At 42.8% G+C, this 14,292-nt stretch overlaps 1 protein-coding gene across 1 annotated transcript in view; it reads right to left on the reverse strand.

Moving 5' to 3' along the window:
* Window positions 1–14,292, reverse strand: part of Rprd2 (regulation of nuclear pre-mRNA domain containing 2) — a 43,641-nt gene that overhangs the window by 12,831 nt on the left and 16,518 nt on the right. Inside the window, exons 2-7 of the mRNA XM_051157714.1 lie at window positions 11,969–12,098; window positions 9,657–9,757; window positions 8,711–8,788; window positions 7,401–7,453; window positions 6,224–6,350; window positions 4,033–4,208 (exon numbers count right to left, since the gene is read on the reverse strand). Of these exons, the coding sequence (XP_051013671.1) occupies window positions 4,033–4,208; window positions 6,224–6,350; window positions 7,401–7,453; window positions 8,711–8,788; window positions 9,657–9,757; window positions 11,969–12,098 (665 nt within the window). The remainder of the gene's footprint in view (window positions 1–4,032; window positions 4,209–6,223; window positions 6,351–7,400; window positions 7,454–8,710; window positions 8,789–9,656; window positions 9,758–11,968; window positions 12,099–14,292) is intronic.

Below are 14,292 nucleotides of genomic sequence, written 5' to 3' on the forward strand. Positions count from 1 at the left end.
CAGACTCAGGGCTCAACAGGCTTGTGTGTCAAGTGCCTCGTGCTCCTGACAGCGCTCCACATACTAGAAACGCTACACCAGCCATATTCACGAGCCAGTACGGATAATTACTAAGTTTTTTACTAAATAATTTATTTTATTTTGTGTGCATTGGTGTTTTGCCTCTACATGCTGTATGTCCGTGAATGCCCTGGAACTGGAGTTACAGACAGCTGTGAGCTACCACATGAGCACTGGGAACCCAACCCAAGCAGACAGTACTCTCAACCACTGAGTCATCTCTCCAGCCCCTTACTAAAGTTTTCACTTTGTCCAAACCCCTTTTCTAAGTCAGTATTGCATTCAAGATCCCACAGAAATTATATTTGCCCAGGCTGCTCTTGTTTGTTGGAATTACTCTCCCTCTGAATACCTAAACAACTCTTGCTGGGCAAAAAACAAAAAACAAAAACAAAAAAACCACCACCACCACCACAACACCGAAACCAAAACAAAAGCAGCAAAACAGCTCTTGTGCTTTTGCTGGAAAGGGCGACTGCTGTCGATGGCTACTTGTGTAGTGATTCTGTCTCCATTAGACAAATGTCAGGTTTTAGGAGACCACAGAGCTGTCACCTCAACACGCTCCTCAAGGTTGTTGCTAATGCCTATTTGTTTTTTCTTTTCTTTTTTGGGTGTTTTGAGACAGGGTTTCTCTGTGTAGCCCTGGCTGTCCTAGACTTGCTTTGTAGACCAGCTGGCCTCTGCCTCCTGAGTGCTGGGATTAAAGGCATGCGCCACCATGCCTGGCTTAGTGGGTGCTTTTAAAACATCCCATTATTTATTTTTATTTCATGTACACTGGTGTTCTGTCTGCATGTATGTCTGTGTGAGGGTGTCAGATCCCCTGGAACTGGAGTTATAGACAGTTGTGAGCTGCCATGTGGTGCTGAGAAATGAACCTAGGCTCAACAGCTTAAGAGCACAGACTGCTCTTCCAGAGGACACAGGTTCAATTCCCAGCACACACATGGCAGCTTATAACCATCTTGAACTCCAGTTCCAGTGGACCTGACACCCTCTTCCACACTCCAAGGACACCACATGAATGCAGTACACAGATATGTATGCAGAGGCCTATATTCACGTGCATAAAGTAAAAATAAATAAAATATCAACAAACAGAAAGCTTACAAAAAAGGGGGTGGGGCTAGAGAGAGAGGTCAGTGGTTAAGAGCACCTGCTGTTCTTCCAGGGGTCCTGAGTTCCCAGCACACACATGGCAGCTCACAATTGTCTGTAACTATGGTCCCATAGGTTCCAATGTCCTTTTCTGGTGCGCAGACATACGTGCAGACAAACACCCATATACAAAAATAATAAATCTGAGGTGGGTTGGCATGGTGGCACATATCTTTAATCCCAAGACCCAGGAGGCAGAGGCAGGCCTCTGAGTTGGAGGTCAGCCTGGTCTACAGGGTGAATCCCAGGAGTACACTGAGAAACTTTCTATAAAAAAAAAAAAGCAATCAAAGAGCTGGGCATAGTGGCACACGCCTATAGTTCCAGTACTCGGGAGGCAGAGGCAGGTGGGTCTCTGTGAGTTTGAGGCCAGCCTGGTCTACAGAGTGAGTCTAGGCCAGCCAAGGCTACACAGAGAAATCCTGTCGGGGGGGGGGGGGGGATGTGTGGGGGGGGGTGTCAAAGAAAAGCCACCCAAAAAAACCAAAACAAATATCTATTAAAATAGACAGATAGGGGAATTGGAGAGGTGGCTCAGAGGTTAAGAACACGGTCTGCTTTTGCAGAGGTCCTGAGTTCAATTCCCAGCAACCTACACGGCAGTTTACAATGTCTATAATTCCAGTTCGAGGATCCAAAACATTCTCACAGACATACATGCAAGCAAAACACCAACGCAAATAAAACAAACAATTTTTAAAAAATTAAAATAAACAGACAGAGGGATGGAACCCAAAGTTGGGGAGATGTCTGCTGTGTAAGCCCGAGGGCCTGGGTTCAGACACTCACTTATAAGCTTAGTGTGGGCAGGCCAGGCCAGGACTCCTTGGCTAGCCAGAGGCACACTAATGAGCAGAGCTTCTAGCATTTTTTTCAGCATAGGGAAACAAAGCTAGGTACTCTAAGGCTAAGATTCTGACAAGAGAAAAGACAGAATTGACTCAACAGGTTTTGTTTGACTGTTTTGTTTTTTCTTTCATGACATTTTCTGAGGGCCCAGGAAGCACAGCAGATAAAGATACTTGCTGACAAGCCCGACAACTGAATGTTGGTTCCTGGAATCCACAGGTAAAAGAGAACTGACTCCCAAAGGTCATGCTCTGATGTCTACACATGCCACAGCATATGAGCCTGGCCATACTCTCTCTTACATACATACCACCCATAACAAAGAAAATAACTTCCCCCCCCCCCCCCCCGAGATGAAGTTTCTCTGTGTAGCCTTGGCTGTTCTAGACTCACTGTGTAGACCAGGCTGGCCTCAGACTCATAGACATCCACCTGCCTCTGCCTCCCGAGGGCTGGGATTAAGGTGTGCTGCACCACTTAGCTTTTCACACATTCCTCCTCCCTCCCTGCTCCCCACCTCTCTCTCTAATTTATATTATAATATATTGTATACATTATATTCTATATAGAATAATAGTAAACACATATTTCAGTAAGTAATGTATACATTACACACTTATTTTGGGGGTGGGCACATGGGTGAGTATGGTGGGAAGGCTGATCTTCTCTTCCTATGTGAGTCCCAGGACTGAAGGCAGGCCCCCAACTCTATTACATTCTATGCAATATTGAAGATTATTTATATATATATTTCTAGTCTTAGTGTTCGTTTAGTACTTTGAACTTCTAAGAGAGAATAAAAGAAACAAAGAGGAAAAAGAAACACCAAGACATGATAATCAAAAACTTCTAAAGCAAAGGAACCAGTGACAATGTGAGTTGTTATGGTAACCCAGGGACATCTAAAGGTTGGAGAAATCACTTTTTAGCTGAAGCTCAATCCTTTGATTAAGACATTTTAGGAGGCTAGGCAGTAGGGGCACTCCTTTAATCCCAGTACTTGGGAGCGTTCGAGAACAGCTAAGGCTACACAACAACAACAGCAAACCACAAAACTAGAAAATGGCTGCAGGCTTTCCTTAAGGTTTGTCCCGCATAGGGGTAAAGTCCACCAACTTTTCTATGTCTATGCCTTCTGTGTGCACACATATATACGACCTGGGGATCAGTGATCACTGCACCTTCAAGAACCCTACTAATTTCCTCCAACATCCTGAATTATCAAATGTTTGACCACTCCCATGTTAAAAATTACTAGGGTAAACTGGGCAGTGGTGGTGCACACCTTTAATCCCAGCACTGGGGAAGCAGAAGCAGGCAGGTCTGAGTTTGAAGCCAGCCTGGTCTACAGAGTGAGTCTGAGGGCAGCCACTGCTACACAGAGGAACTCTGTCTCCTCGAACCCCTCCCCTCCCAAAAAAAAAAAAAAAAAAAAAAAAAAAAAAAAAAAAAAAAAACACCAAATCAAAAGAAAACAAAACTGGGGTATCTCTAGTCATTATGCACGCCAGCTTAAAAAAAAAAAAATCTGTAATACTCCAAATGTACAAGATACTATAGAAAAGGAAAGACAGACAGACAGACTAAGACAGACTGGTTAGAGGGTCAGCATCTGAGGGATCCATGTCCCCCCCCCACCCCCCCCCAAAAGTCAGGGTTTCTCTGTGTAGCCTTGGCTGTCCTGGACTCACTCTGTAGACCAGGCTGGCCTTGAACTCACAAAGATCTGCCTGCCTCTGCCTCCCGAGTGCTGGGATTAGAGGCGTGCGCCACCACGCAAGCTGGGAAACATGTCTTCATCCACTCTACACCACTTCCTATCAGTTATAGCGTCTTGTGTAAGGATACTAAGTCCTGAAGAGTAATTTCTTCACCTGTGAGGTGGACATTCTAATGCTTATCCATGTGAGCAGTGTCTGACGATGGTCAAGTACTCCATGTAAAACAGTTGTAGTTACTTACATTGGCCACCACTTTCACCTCCTTGTATTGTGCTTCATAGAAAATCCCGGCGTTTTCTAACGCTTCCGTTAGCGAGGGCCCGTCTCTCACTTGTTTATCTAACCCATTCACAAACTCCTCCAGCTTTGAACTTGCTTCTTCAAACTCTTTGGAGAACTTCTTTCCCCCTGTTTTATCTAAAAGAATGGAGAAAGTACTTATATCAAGATTAGAAAAGTAAAGACACTAATCCTTTGAGTAAAATTCCTTTCCATGCAATAACTCTTACTGTTCTGTGACACTCTTGCTGCCTTAGTGTGCACTTATTTTTGTTTTAAGAGTGTGACTTTGTAGACTAGATGCTGGCCTCAAACTCATGTTCCCCTGCCTCAGCACTGAGGGCACGAGCATGTGCCAGCACACCTGTCTTCCACTAGTATTTCTAGTCTCAACTGTTACTGAGACAGCGTTCCAGTGAGTTGTCTAGGTTGTCCTTCACCTTCTCCTGAGTGGCTGATTACATAGACTTGTGCCACCAGGCTCTGATCAGTTTTACCTTTAAGAAGCTAATCGCCCTTTAAGAAGCTAATCGCACACACGCACGCATGCACACAAGATTAACAAAACAGATCCATGTGAACTCGCTAGAGTGACTCCAGAATGAAGATGCCTGTAATTCAGATAAAGCTCACCTGAACGATCCCTGTTTTACAATTTTAAGTGCATGAGCAAGTGAAGAACTGAGCTACAGCCGATGGTGCTGGGAACTGACTGGAGGTCCTCTCAGGGACCACGGAGCCAGCCCTGCCTCCCTGTCCACTGCAGTTGATCACTTCTTTTTGCAAACTTAGTCATACCCCTCCGAAGGATTCCTAGCATAAAGCTCCATTCTCTTCACTTAAATCTGCTTTCTGTCATGCAGGAGGTTCTAAAATATTTATCTTAACACGAGAAACTGGGGTTCAGAGACACTATCTCTGTGGGTATGAGACAAAAATTCTTCACTCTTCTCATTTACATCAATGGACACATGCTTAGGAACATTACAGAATAAAAGCCCAAGCGTCTTCATCTTTGGGGACTAAATGCAAATTAGCAAACCTGTGCCGCTGCTGTAACGCATGAGCAGAGGCTGGAGCCATCATGTGTGTCGCTGTGAACTGTTTAAGGACAGTCCACGCTAAGGCCCGCTGGTGGCCACATCACCATCTTTTATAGGCCCTCGCCGCAGTGGTTCAACACAGCCACCCAGTTCTTTATAGAGTATGTTCTCTAGCCAAGTCTAACTGTAGGTGACTGTGCAAAGCAAAGTGGGAACATTAAACACACATCACAGCCCTCATTAATAGCATTATGACTTTGCTAAGATATGCGTCAAATGTGCATCGCATGAATCTGTTCAAGCATTAGCACATAGCAATAGTCACGTAAAAGATAGCTCTGACTGCAGAGGCTGAAGAGCCTACTCAATTATGAGCATGGTTATGTACTATTATAACATAAAAGGAGGAGGCATTAATTAGACTTTACAAGATATATCCTAGCCAACTAACCACAAAGGGGAAGCACAACTGTTTGTTTATAATTCAATAAAGCAAGAAAACAATATGAATAAGAATTTATCTACACAGCCAGGTGTAGTGGTGCAGCAGGGGTACAGGCAGGGAGTTCACTGTCTACAGAGTGAAACCCCTGCCCGGGCCAAAAACAAAAACCAAACCCAGGGGCTCAGGGGTTATGAAGATTCGCTGTTCTTGCGAGGGCCCTGACCCCGTTCTTAGCACTCCTATGGCGGCTCCCAGCCGTCCTCAGCTCCAGGCCAGGGGACGCAGTGCTCTGCTCTGGCCTCTGTAGGCTTTTGCAGATACGGTACATATACATACATTCTGGTAAAACATTGATATATATAAAATAAAAAAATCTTTAAAAATGCACAAAAACAAGCAATCCTACCCCCTCTGGGAAATTTTTTTATTTATGAGGTATATACAAATCAAACTGCTACCTGGAAATCAATGGAACCACAACTGCTTCTGAAAGTTGTTTTCACCTGGGGAAAAAAAAATCTTCCCTGCCTGTCTTTAAATTCTCTACTGGTGTGTCAACCCAGAACCAAGTGTAAAAGTCTTTTCATGGGACACACCAGTCAGCTTACTGAAAAAGAGGGACTGAGGAAGAAAACCCTGAGCTGCTCTGAAGAGACGCTCGTTACCTTTCAAGCATTTGAGAGTCTCTGAGCTGCAGACGTCCACTCTCAGGGTTGACAGCTGCTTCTCTTTCAGCTCTATCTGATCTTCTGAGCGTTTGTACATCAACAATTCCTCAATGAGGGCTTGAGACTGAACACAGACCACAGGCAAATTTTATTCATAGGATCAAATATCTGTTTTTTAGAAATGTAAGACTAATGACTAGCAAAGCTTTAGAAGAAAAAAGAAGTTTGCTTTTTCTCAGAGCAACTGAAACCAATCTTCAGTTCTCATGTCAAACCATATGCTTCGCTACACACTTGTTTAAAACAAGTTCTGGAAGACTGGGTCTACTATGTAGACCTGGAACTTGCTCCATAAGCCAGGCTGGCCTCAAACTTGTCTCTGCCTCTTGGGTGCTAGGATTAGCCTTCACCATCACAATCAGAAAATTATATACTTAAAAAAAAAAAAAAAAAAAGACAACTTTGTCTTTAAATTTACAATGTTTTTAATCTGTACTTATTTTCCATCTTTACACATGTGTAGGCACAGGTGCCCACAGTGAATGGACAGAGGCCAAGCACCAAGTCTGGCAGGAGTCAGCTTTCTCTTTTCATGTGGGTCTCAGGAGTCAAACTCAGGTCAGCAGGCTTGGTGGCCTAGCCCCTAATTATCAAGTTAGTTTACAGACACAGTATTAACACTGTAACAAACCCTTACACCCTAACCCTCCTTAATATACAGTCCTGTCTGCTCTAAGAAAATTTTAATTTAGTAGTGCTGAATTAAGAAAGGAGGCTCGGGTTGGAGAGATGGCTCAGTGGTTAAGAGCACTGGCTGCTCCTCCAGAGGTCCTGAGTTCAATTCCCAGCAACCACATGGTGGCTCACAGCCATCTGTAATGAGATCTGATGCCCTCCTCTGGCCTGCAGGGGTACATGCAGACAGAACACTGTGTACATAAAGTAAACAAATCTTTAAAATAAAAAAGAAAGAAAGGAGGCTTCCTGATATCAAAAGGGATGTGTAGAGCTTAGCTGGCAGCAGGCATTTCTCCATTAGGGGAACATAAACTCTAGGGAGTCTAATCCTACTCTGGATCCCCATGTACAAGTGAGCAGCGATAAACACGATGGGACTGTGGCTCCAAAGGCGAATAAATGATCTCCGGTGTACTCAGCACATTCTGTAACTTACTCGGAACTCAGCAACTATCTTAGACTTGAGAGCAGCTTTTGGATTCGTGGACGCTGTTGAATGAAATAAAAAATCATTAAGAACACAGCATAAAGACCACCAAAGGCAGGGAAGGCCGAGATGTCCAGTCAGGGCACACTGTGCAAACATACAGCAGCCATGCACACATAAATCACGATACACTCCTGCAGTAAATAACTGGCCATGAAATTTAAACACTCGAAAGTAAATATGGCCAATAGAACAATAAACTTACTTAGACAGTCTAACCCACTTACCTCCAGCAGACTTGCTATGTCCCAGAATTAACGATTTGGAGACACTGAGGCAGGTACGTGAAGCACCTTCTCCTAGCCTCATCAAGTGTAAGAAAACCTCAGCATCCCAGTGTAAGTGTCCAGGAATAAGACATCCAATTAATCCTGAGCACTGGTGAAGAAAATTACTTACAAATATCAAATCCCATCTGGTTAAGTTTGGACTGTTTTTAGCTGACTCAGCTCATAGGAACAGAAGGTCTAAAGGCATTCTCACTGTGATGACTTTAGTCAGGCTGATGGCCTGTGTTCCTCAGCATGCAGTGTGTGACCAGAGGTGCTAGAGGATGCCCTCAACCATGATGCGTGCCATACGCTTGACGGAGCAGAACATCCCAACTCTCTCCTCGTTTCACCTCCCAGTTCTCCACTGTCTTTCACCTCGTTCCCTCCAAATTTTCCAGTCTCTCGATATCCCTGTTCGCCCACCACAGTCCATCGCATGCAGCATTCCACTCCCTTGACCTCACGCTGAGTAAACAGGCCAAGCACAACAGGAGCTCCAGACAGAGAATGTTTCTGGCCAAAATTGGAGGCCCATGTCTAATCTGGCAGCGTATCCCCAAATCTGAAGGCTTTCATGGCTCCCAGAGAAATGCTTCTTACCGCCTAGTCTCCTCTTCAGCTCTGTGGTGTGAGGCCAGCTGCCTCTAACTTCACACATCTTTCAATGTGGGAATTTGCCTGGGTACTAGCAAGTGCTTGTTTTTTTGTTTTTTGTTTTTTTTCCTCTTTCTTTCTTCTTTCAAACCCCCAACTACTCCTGGGTCTTCGCTCAATTACACCCCCCCTTTTTTTATTCCTGTATTTTCTTTGATTAACAGTAGTTTTAAAAGAAGTAACTTCATGCTGGCTTGATTAGTCTAAGAGCCTCCCAGGCCTGGGAAACACAGGCTGCCCGTGGCTCATGCCAGGCGCGATGCCAACGGTCTACATTTTCTTCTGCCCCAAAAGGAGAAGGTGATGCTACGTTAGCTGAGACTTTGTTCTTACTTTGTGATTTCTTCCACTGCTTATTCGGTTGTTTGTTCAGATTTTCTTTCAGCTGCTTCTGAGCTTTGAAAGTGGTACCTGGAAAACATTGCAGTGTTTGCAGCCTGGCACTATGGGAAGCTGCGTCTGTCCACTTCAGTGCCAGGGTTGTAGCATGAAAAAGGCAATCCCAGACTGTGCAGTTTCCTTCATTTCTTTTCTTTCATTTTTATAAAAACAAAAACAGAAAACACCTACCAAATCTAAGAAGCTATTAAATAAATATAATTTCTATAATTAATGAAACCTCTGATTCTGAGGGGAAAAAAAGGCAGAGGCTAAAAATAAAATACTTTTGAATAGAGCACAAACTCCTATGAAGGATTTAAGAGCTTCTTAGAAGGTGCTCTTTTCAAAGCAAATGTCTAGTGATGGTCTGATGATGGTCGCGGCAATAGTTATTATCAGCTTCTATTTGGTGACTTAACTACATAAATCTAATTATAAAAACTAATTTACTTAAAACACACACACACACACACACAAACACACAAGAGTAGATGTGACTTACTGCAAATCTAAATCAAATGGAGCTTAAAGACGACACAAGCAAGCTCACCAACAGCTTAACGATGGGAAAGCATGCCCAAACCTTCTCCAACAGTAGGAAGACAGAGCAGTATTTATTAAACACAATCAATGAATAGCTTGAAATACTTAATAAAAGCAAAACAGGGAAATAATCAGACAGTCACCGTCATTTAACATGCTTGTCTTTAGTCAGCAAAGACAGAGCTCCAACTCTCTGGGCCAACCAGCTCATTCTGAGTAAAACATATACTTATTTATTCAGTTTTAAACAAATCAGGCCAGATCCCTCCGCCCCTTGAGTGTTCCGTGACAGGACCAGATCTACAGATACAGACAGAAGACTGACTTCTTATTTTAGTAAAGAAAATGGACTTACTTAAAGCTTCTCTCAGTGCCATAATCATGTCTTCTGGGTACACGTTTCTGTCTTCCCAGATTTTAAAGATTCGCTCTACAGACTTAGAGACGGACGGATCCCTGGAAGAAAAGGAAAGTAAAATATAAAAATGCAGACTTATGGACCGGGTGTGATGATGCAAGCCATTATCCCAGCACCTGGGAGGCAGAGGCAGGCATTCAGTCTGGTCTACAAAGCAAATCCCAGGACAGCAGGGCTGTTACACAGAGAAACTCAGTCTCAAAAAAACAAAATCAGAAAGTTGGCTTACCCTCAAACTAGAATTCTTACGTAGTTACGAACAACTTAACTACTACCCAAATTTGTTCTGTGTTACATTTTTGTTTTTATCTTTGTTTGAGACAGGGCTTTTTTTGTATAGACTTAGCTGTCCTGGACTTGCTTTCTATACAAGGCTGCCCTCGAACTCTCCTCGGCTGCCAGCTGCTGGCATTACAGGCAAGAGCCACCACGCCCAGCTGATAAATTTTTTAATTTTGAAAAAGGGCCTACTTATTTTACTTTATGTCTGTTCTGTCTGCAGACATGTGTGCCCGGTGCCAGCCTAGTCTACAAAGTGAGTCCAGAACAGCCAAGGCTACATAGAGAAACCCTGTCTTGAAAAACCAAAACAGCCGGGCATGGTGGCACATGCCTTTAATCCCAGCACTCGCAGGCAGACCACTGTGAGTTCGAGGCCAGATTGATCTACAAATCGAGTCCAGGACAACCAAGGCTACACAGAGAAACCCTGTCTCAAAAAACAAAACCGAAAACAAACCAAAACAAACCAACAGACAAAAAAAACAAAACAAAACAAAACAAAAAACAAACAAAAAGAAAAAAGAAGAACCAAAACAAACCAAACCCAGGCTTAGCATGGTGGCACACACCTTTAATCCCTACAAAATGGAGGCAGAAGCAGGTAGATATTGGTTCAAGTCCAGCCTGTTTGACATAGTGAGTTCTAGGACAGCCAGGGTTCTATAGACAGACAGTCTCAGAAAAATAAATAGATGCACACACGCACACAAGAAAAGAGAGAAAGAAGGTAAGGTAGGTGAGGGAGAAAAGAAAGGAGAGAAGGGAAGGATCAAGCTTGGATGAACATTCAATACCCAATATACCCATCAAAAGACAAAAACAGAACCCTAACTTTTTAAACAAATATACCGGGATCTGATGCCCTCTTCTGGCCTGCAGGTGTATAGCAGGCAGAGCACTCATACATAACAAAATAATAAAAATAAATTAGACAATTGGTAAAACTAAAAAAAAAAAAATTAATCCAATAGGTTACAGTGGATTATACCAATATTTAGGCAGCAGAGAAAGAAGAACGGCCATAAATGAAGGCTAGCTTGGGCTTCATGGCAACATTTTGCCCTAAAAATATTAAAATAGGAGTTGGGTCCTCCAAAGACCCAGATTCAATTTCGGGTACCCACGCTGTGGCTCCCAACCATCTATTAACTCCAGTTCCAGGGGACCTGACATGTGCATGGCTTTAGCAGACTCTGCATGCATACATATATGCATGCAGGCAAAACACCCAAACATGTAAAAATAAGTGAAAACTAAAATAAATAAATCAAGACAGCAAGCAAAACCTTGCCAACCCAAAACCAAGCAAATTAACAACCTGACCTGGCCCCCTTCCTGCCTCATCCTACGAGTCTGTGGCATCACAGGTTCACAGGTGACTGTTTGACACTGAACAGTGTCATATGTACAAAACAGAAAATTGTGCTGAACTTTTGTAAAACTCTAACCCTAGTGTTTTCTAGAGCTTTACCACCTGGAATACATTAGTCTTCGTTCTCTTTACATTTTTATGCTGAGATTCATTCATTATTTTAAAAAACATTAAGTTGAAGAACACTAAAAATCAAACTATGAATGAGTTCAGAGAGCGATGAAGAGCCGAGGCCTCACTGTGCAGCCCTGGCTGCCCTCAAACTCAGGAGGAGTCTGGCTGTCCCTGCTGCCCAGGTGCTGAAATTAAAGACAAGCACCATTACACTTGGCCATGAACAATTTCCCCCCTTGGCTGTCCTGGACTCACTTTATACACCAAGCTGGCCTAGAACTCACAGCGATCCGCCTGTCTCTATTTCCCGAATGCTGGGATTAAAGGCGTGCGCCACAACCGCCCGGCTTATTTGGATCTTAAAATATGTACAATTATTTAAGTTTTGGTAATAAATGAAAAACAAAAAACAAAAAACCCCAAAAACAGAGTAAAAGTTAAATTTTTTTTAAAGCCCAAAGCACATCAGGGATCTACTCACTTCACTAGAGCGGCCGCTTCAGGAAGCACATCAGCAAATGACTCACGGAATATGATCGCATTTTTCCTTTTACAGTTCTGTATGACATCATTGGCAAGATAAAAGAGATTCAAACGGTGGGGATAGGTAGCTGGAGATAAAAGACAGGGAAAAAAGTTATTTTATACTTAGTACAACTTGTTTTAAATATATAGTTTTCAAACGCTAACTTTTTTAAAAATTACATTTTATTATTTTATGCTTATGGGAATTTTGCCCATACATTACATACATGCAGTAGCCACGAAGGCCAGAAGAGGGCACCAGAGCGGCCAGTGCGCCCAATCCCTGAGCATCTCTCCAGCCCCAGTTAACGGCTTTTACATGAACTAATTATAATTACATGCATAGAATAATGAATAAGCACTTAGCTAATGGATTAATTTAGCAAATGTACAAAACATTTAACTATTTTAGGTTAAATTTCTGTTCAAGGCACTCTTCAAGCAGACCGCCTCATTCTTAAGTATCTGGTACTAAAGGGGGAAAGTCCTTCGGCAGGCTGGAGAGATGGCTCAGAGGTTAAGAGCACTGTCTGCTCTTCCAAAAGCAATTCCCAGCGACCACATGGTGGCTCACAACCATCTGTAATGAGATCTGGTGCCCTCTTCTGGTGTGCAGGCAGGACACTGTACACATAATAAGAAAATAAACCTTTTTAAGGAAACAATTCATTAGTTTCAGAGACGGTAAAACAAAATTGTTTCCCAAAATATTTGTGAAGACGCCCTCCAAAAGTTGAATAAACTATCAAGAATAGTAGAAAAGGTGTAACACTGAACTATAATCAGAAGATAACTGCAAATAATGCTTAATAGTAAATTATACACAGATCCTCAGACCAACCAATCCAGATGATACATAAAACACACATGACTCCTAAACCCCGTCCCCTCTGTTGGGATTAAAGGTTGTGTGCCACCACCACTTGTCCTCCTCAGTTTCATTTAGGATACACTTATTTCCATTAATTCCAGAATATTGATAAATTATTTAAATTACTACTATTAAAACCTTCATTTTCTTTTCCTTCTCTACCTAATTTACCTTTCATGTATTCAACAAAATCCTAAATTTAGATTACTCTAAATGAATGCTTTTACTGTACTTTTCTTTTCTGTTCTGGTGTTTTGTTTTTTGTTTTTGAGACAGGGTTTCTCTGTATAGCCCTGGCTGTCCTGGAATCCCTTTGTATGCCAGGCTGGCCTTGAACTCAGAGAGATCTGATTGCCTACCTTTGCCTTCTGAGTGCTGGGATTAAAGGCGTGCAACACTATACCCAAGCCCAACCATCAAAACAAAAACAAAAAAACCAAACACCTGGCCAGGCACATGCCTACATTCCCAGCCCTGGGGAGTGAACAAAAGCAGGAAAATTAGAATTTCAGGGCCATTCATACCAAGTCTGAGGGCCTGTCTTGAAACAATAAAACTTCTAAAATTTTAATTACTGGACAACATGTTCTTTGTAACATTCTTAAAGTATTTTTGAAACGTGAAATTTAAATGCTTGGATTACAGGATGGGATTAAATTTCACATTTCAAGAATAATTTCTCAACGTTCTATATTTAATTTATTTTTCACCCTGTCTTGCACCATCAAGAACTTTAAGCTCCCAAAACCAGACTAGAGATACAGTGACTTGGTCAGATACCTACATTAAGAGTAATGAAAGCTGCTGGTGGCAATGCCTTTAATACTAGCACTCAGGAGTTCAAGGCTACGCTGGTCTACATAGCAAGTTCCAGGGCAACCAAGGTTTAGAGAGACCTGTCTCAAAAAAAATAAAATAAAATAAAATAAAAGCAAGAGCACTGAGACTCTGGTTTGACTGGGAGAAGTTTTTTGGGTTTTTTGCTTTGTTTTGCTTTTTTGCCGGTTTTACTTATTGTTGGATCTACTTTTTGCTAGTCCACCTTACATCTCGGGTCAGGGTCTGCTAAATTAGCCCAGGCTGCTCTTGAAGTGTAGATCTGCAAATGCTAGCACTCAGGCCGCCGTGGTGGGCTAAGTCCTCAGAAGCTCAGGGACTCAGCCCTACCACACCAGCACTCTGCTAGTCACACGGGGGGCCTCCTTCCCTTGAGCTGCCCAGGCTGAACTCGGGGTGTCCCTGTCTTGGCCTCCAGGGTGGGCCACCTTACTCCAGTTTCTATTTCCTAAATGAACCAGTGAAGGACAATGAGAAGGAAAATACAGGGGAAAAGAAAGAAAATGAGTAGCTTTTTTGTTGTTTTTGTTTTTTGTTTTTCAAGACAGGGTTTCTCTGTGTAGCCCTGGCTG

Source organism: Acomys russatus, chromosome 15 (genome assembly GCF_903995435.1).
Source record: "Acomys russatus chromosome 15, mAcoRus1.1, whole genome shotgun sequence".
NCBI classification, from domain to species: Eukaryota; Metazoa; Chordata; class Mammalia; order Rodentia; family Muridae; genus Acomys; species Acomys russatus.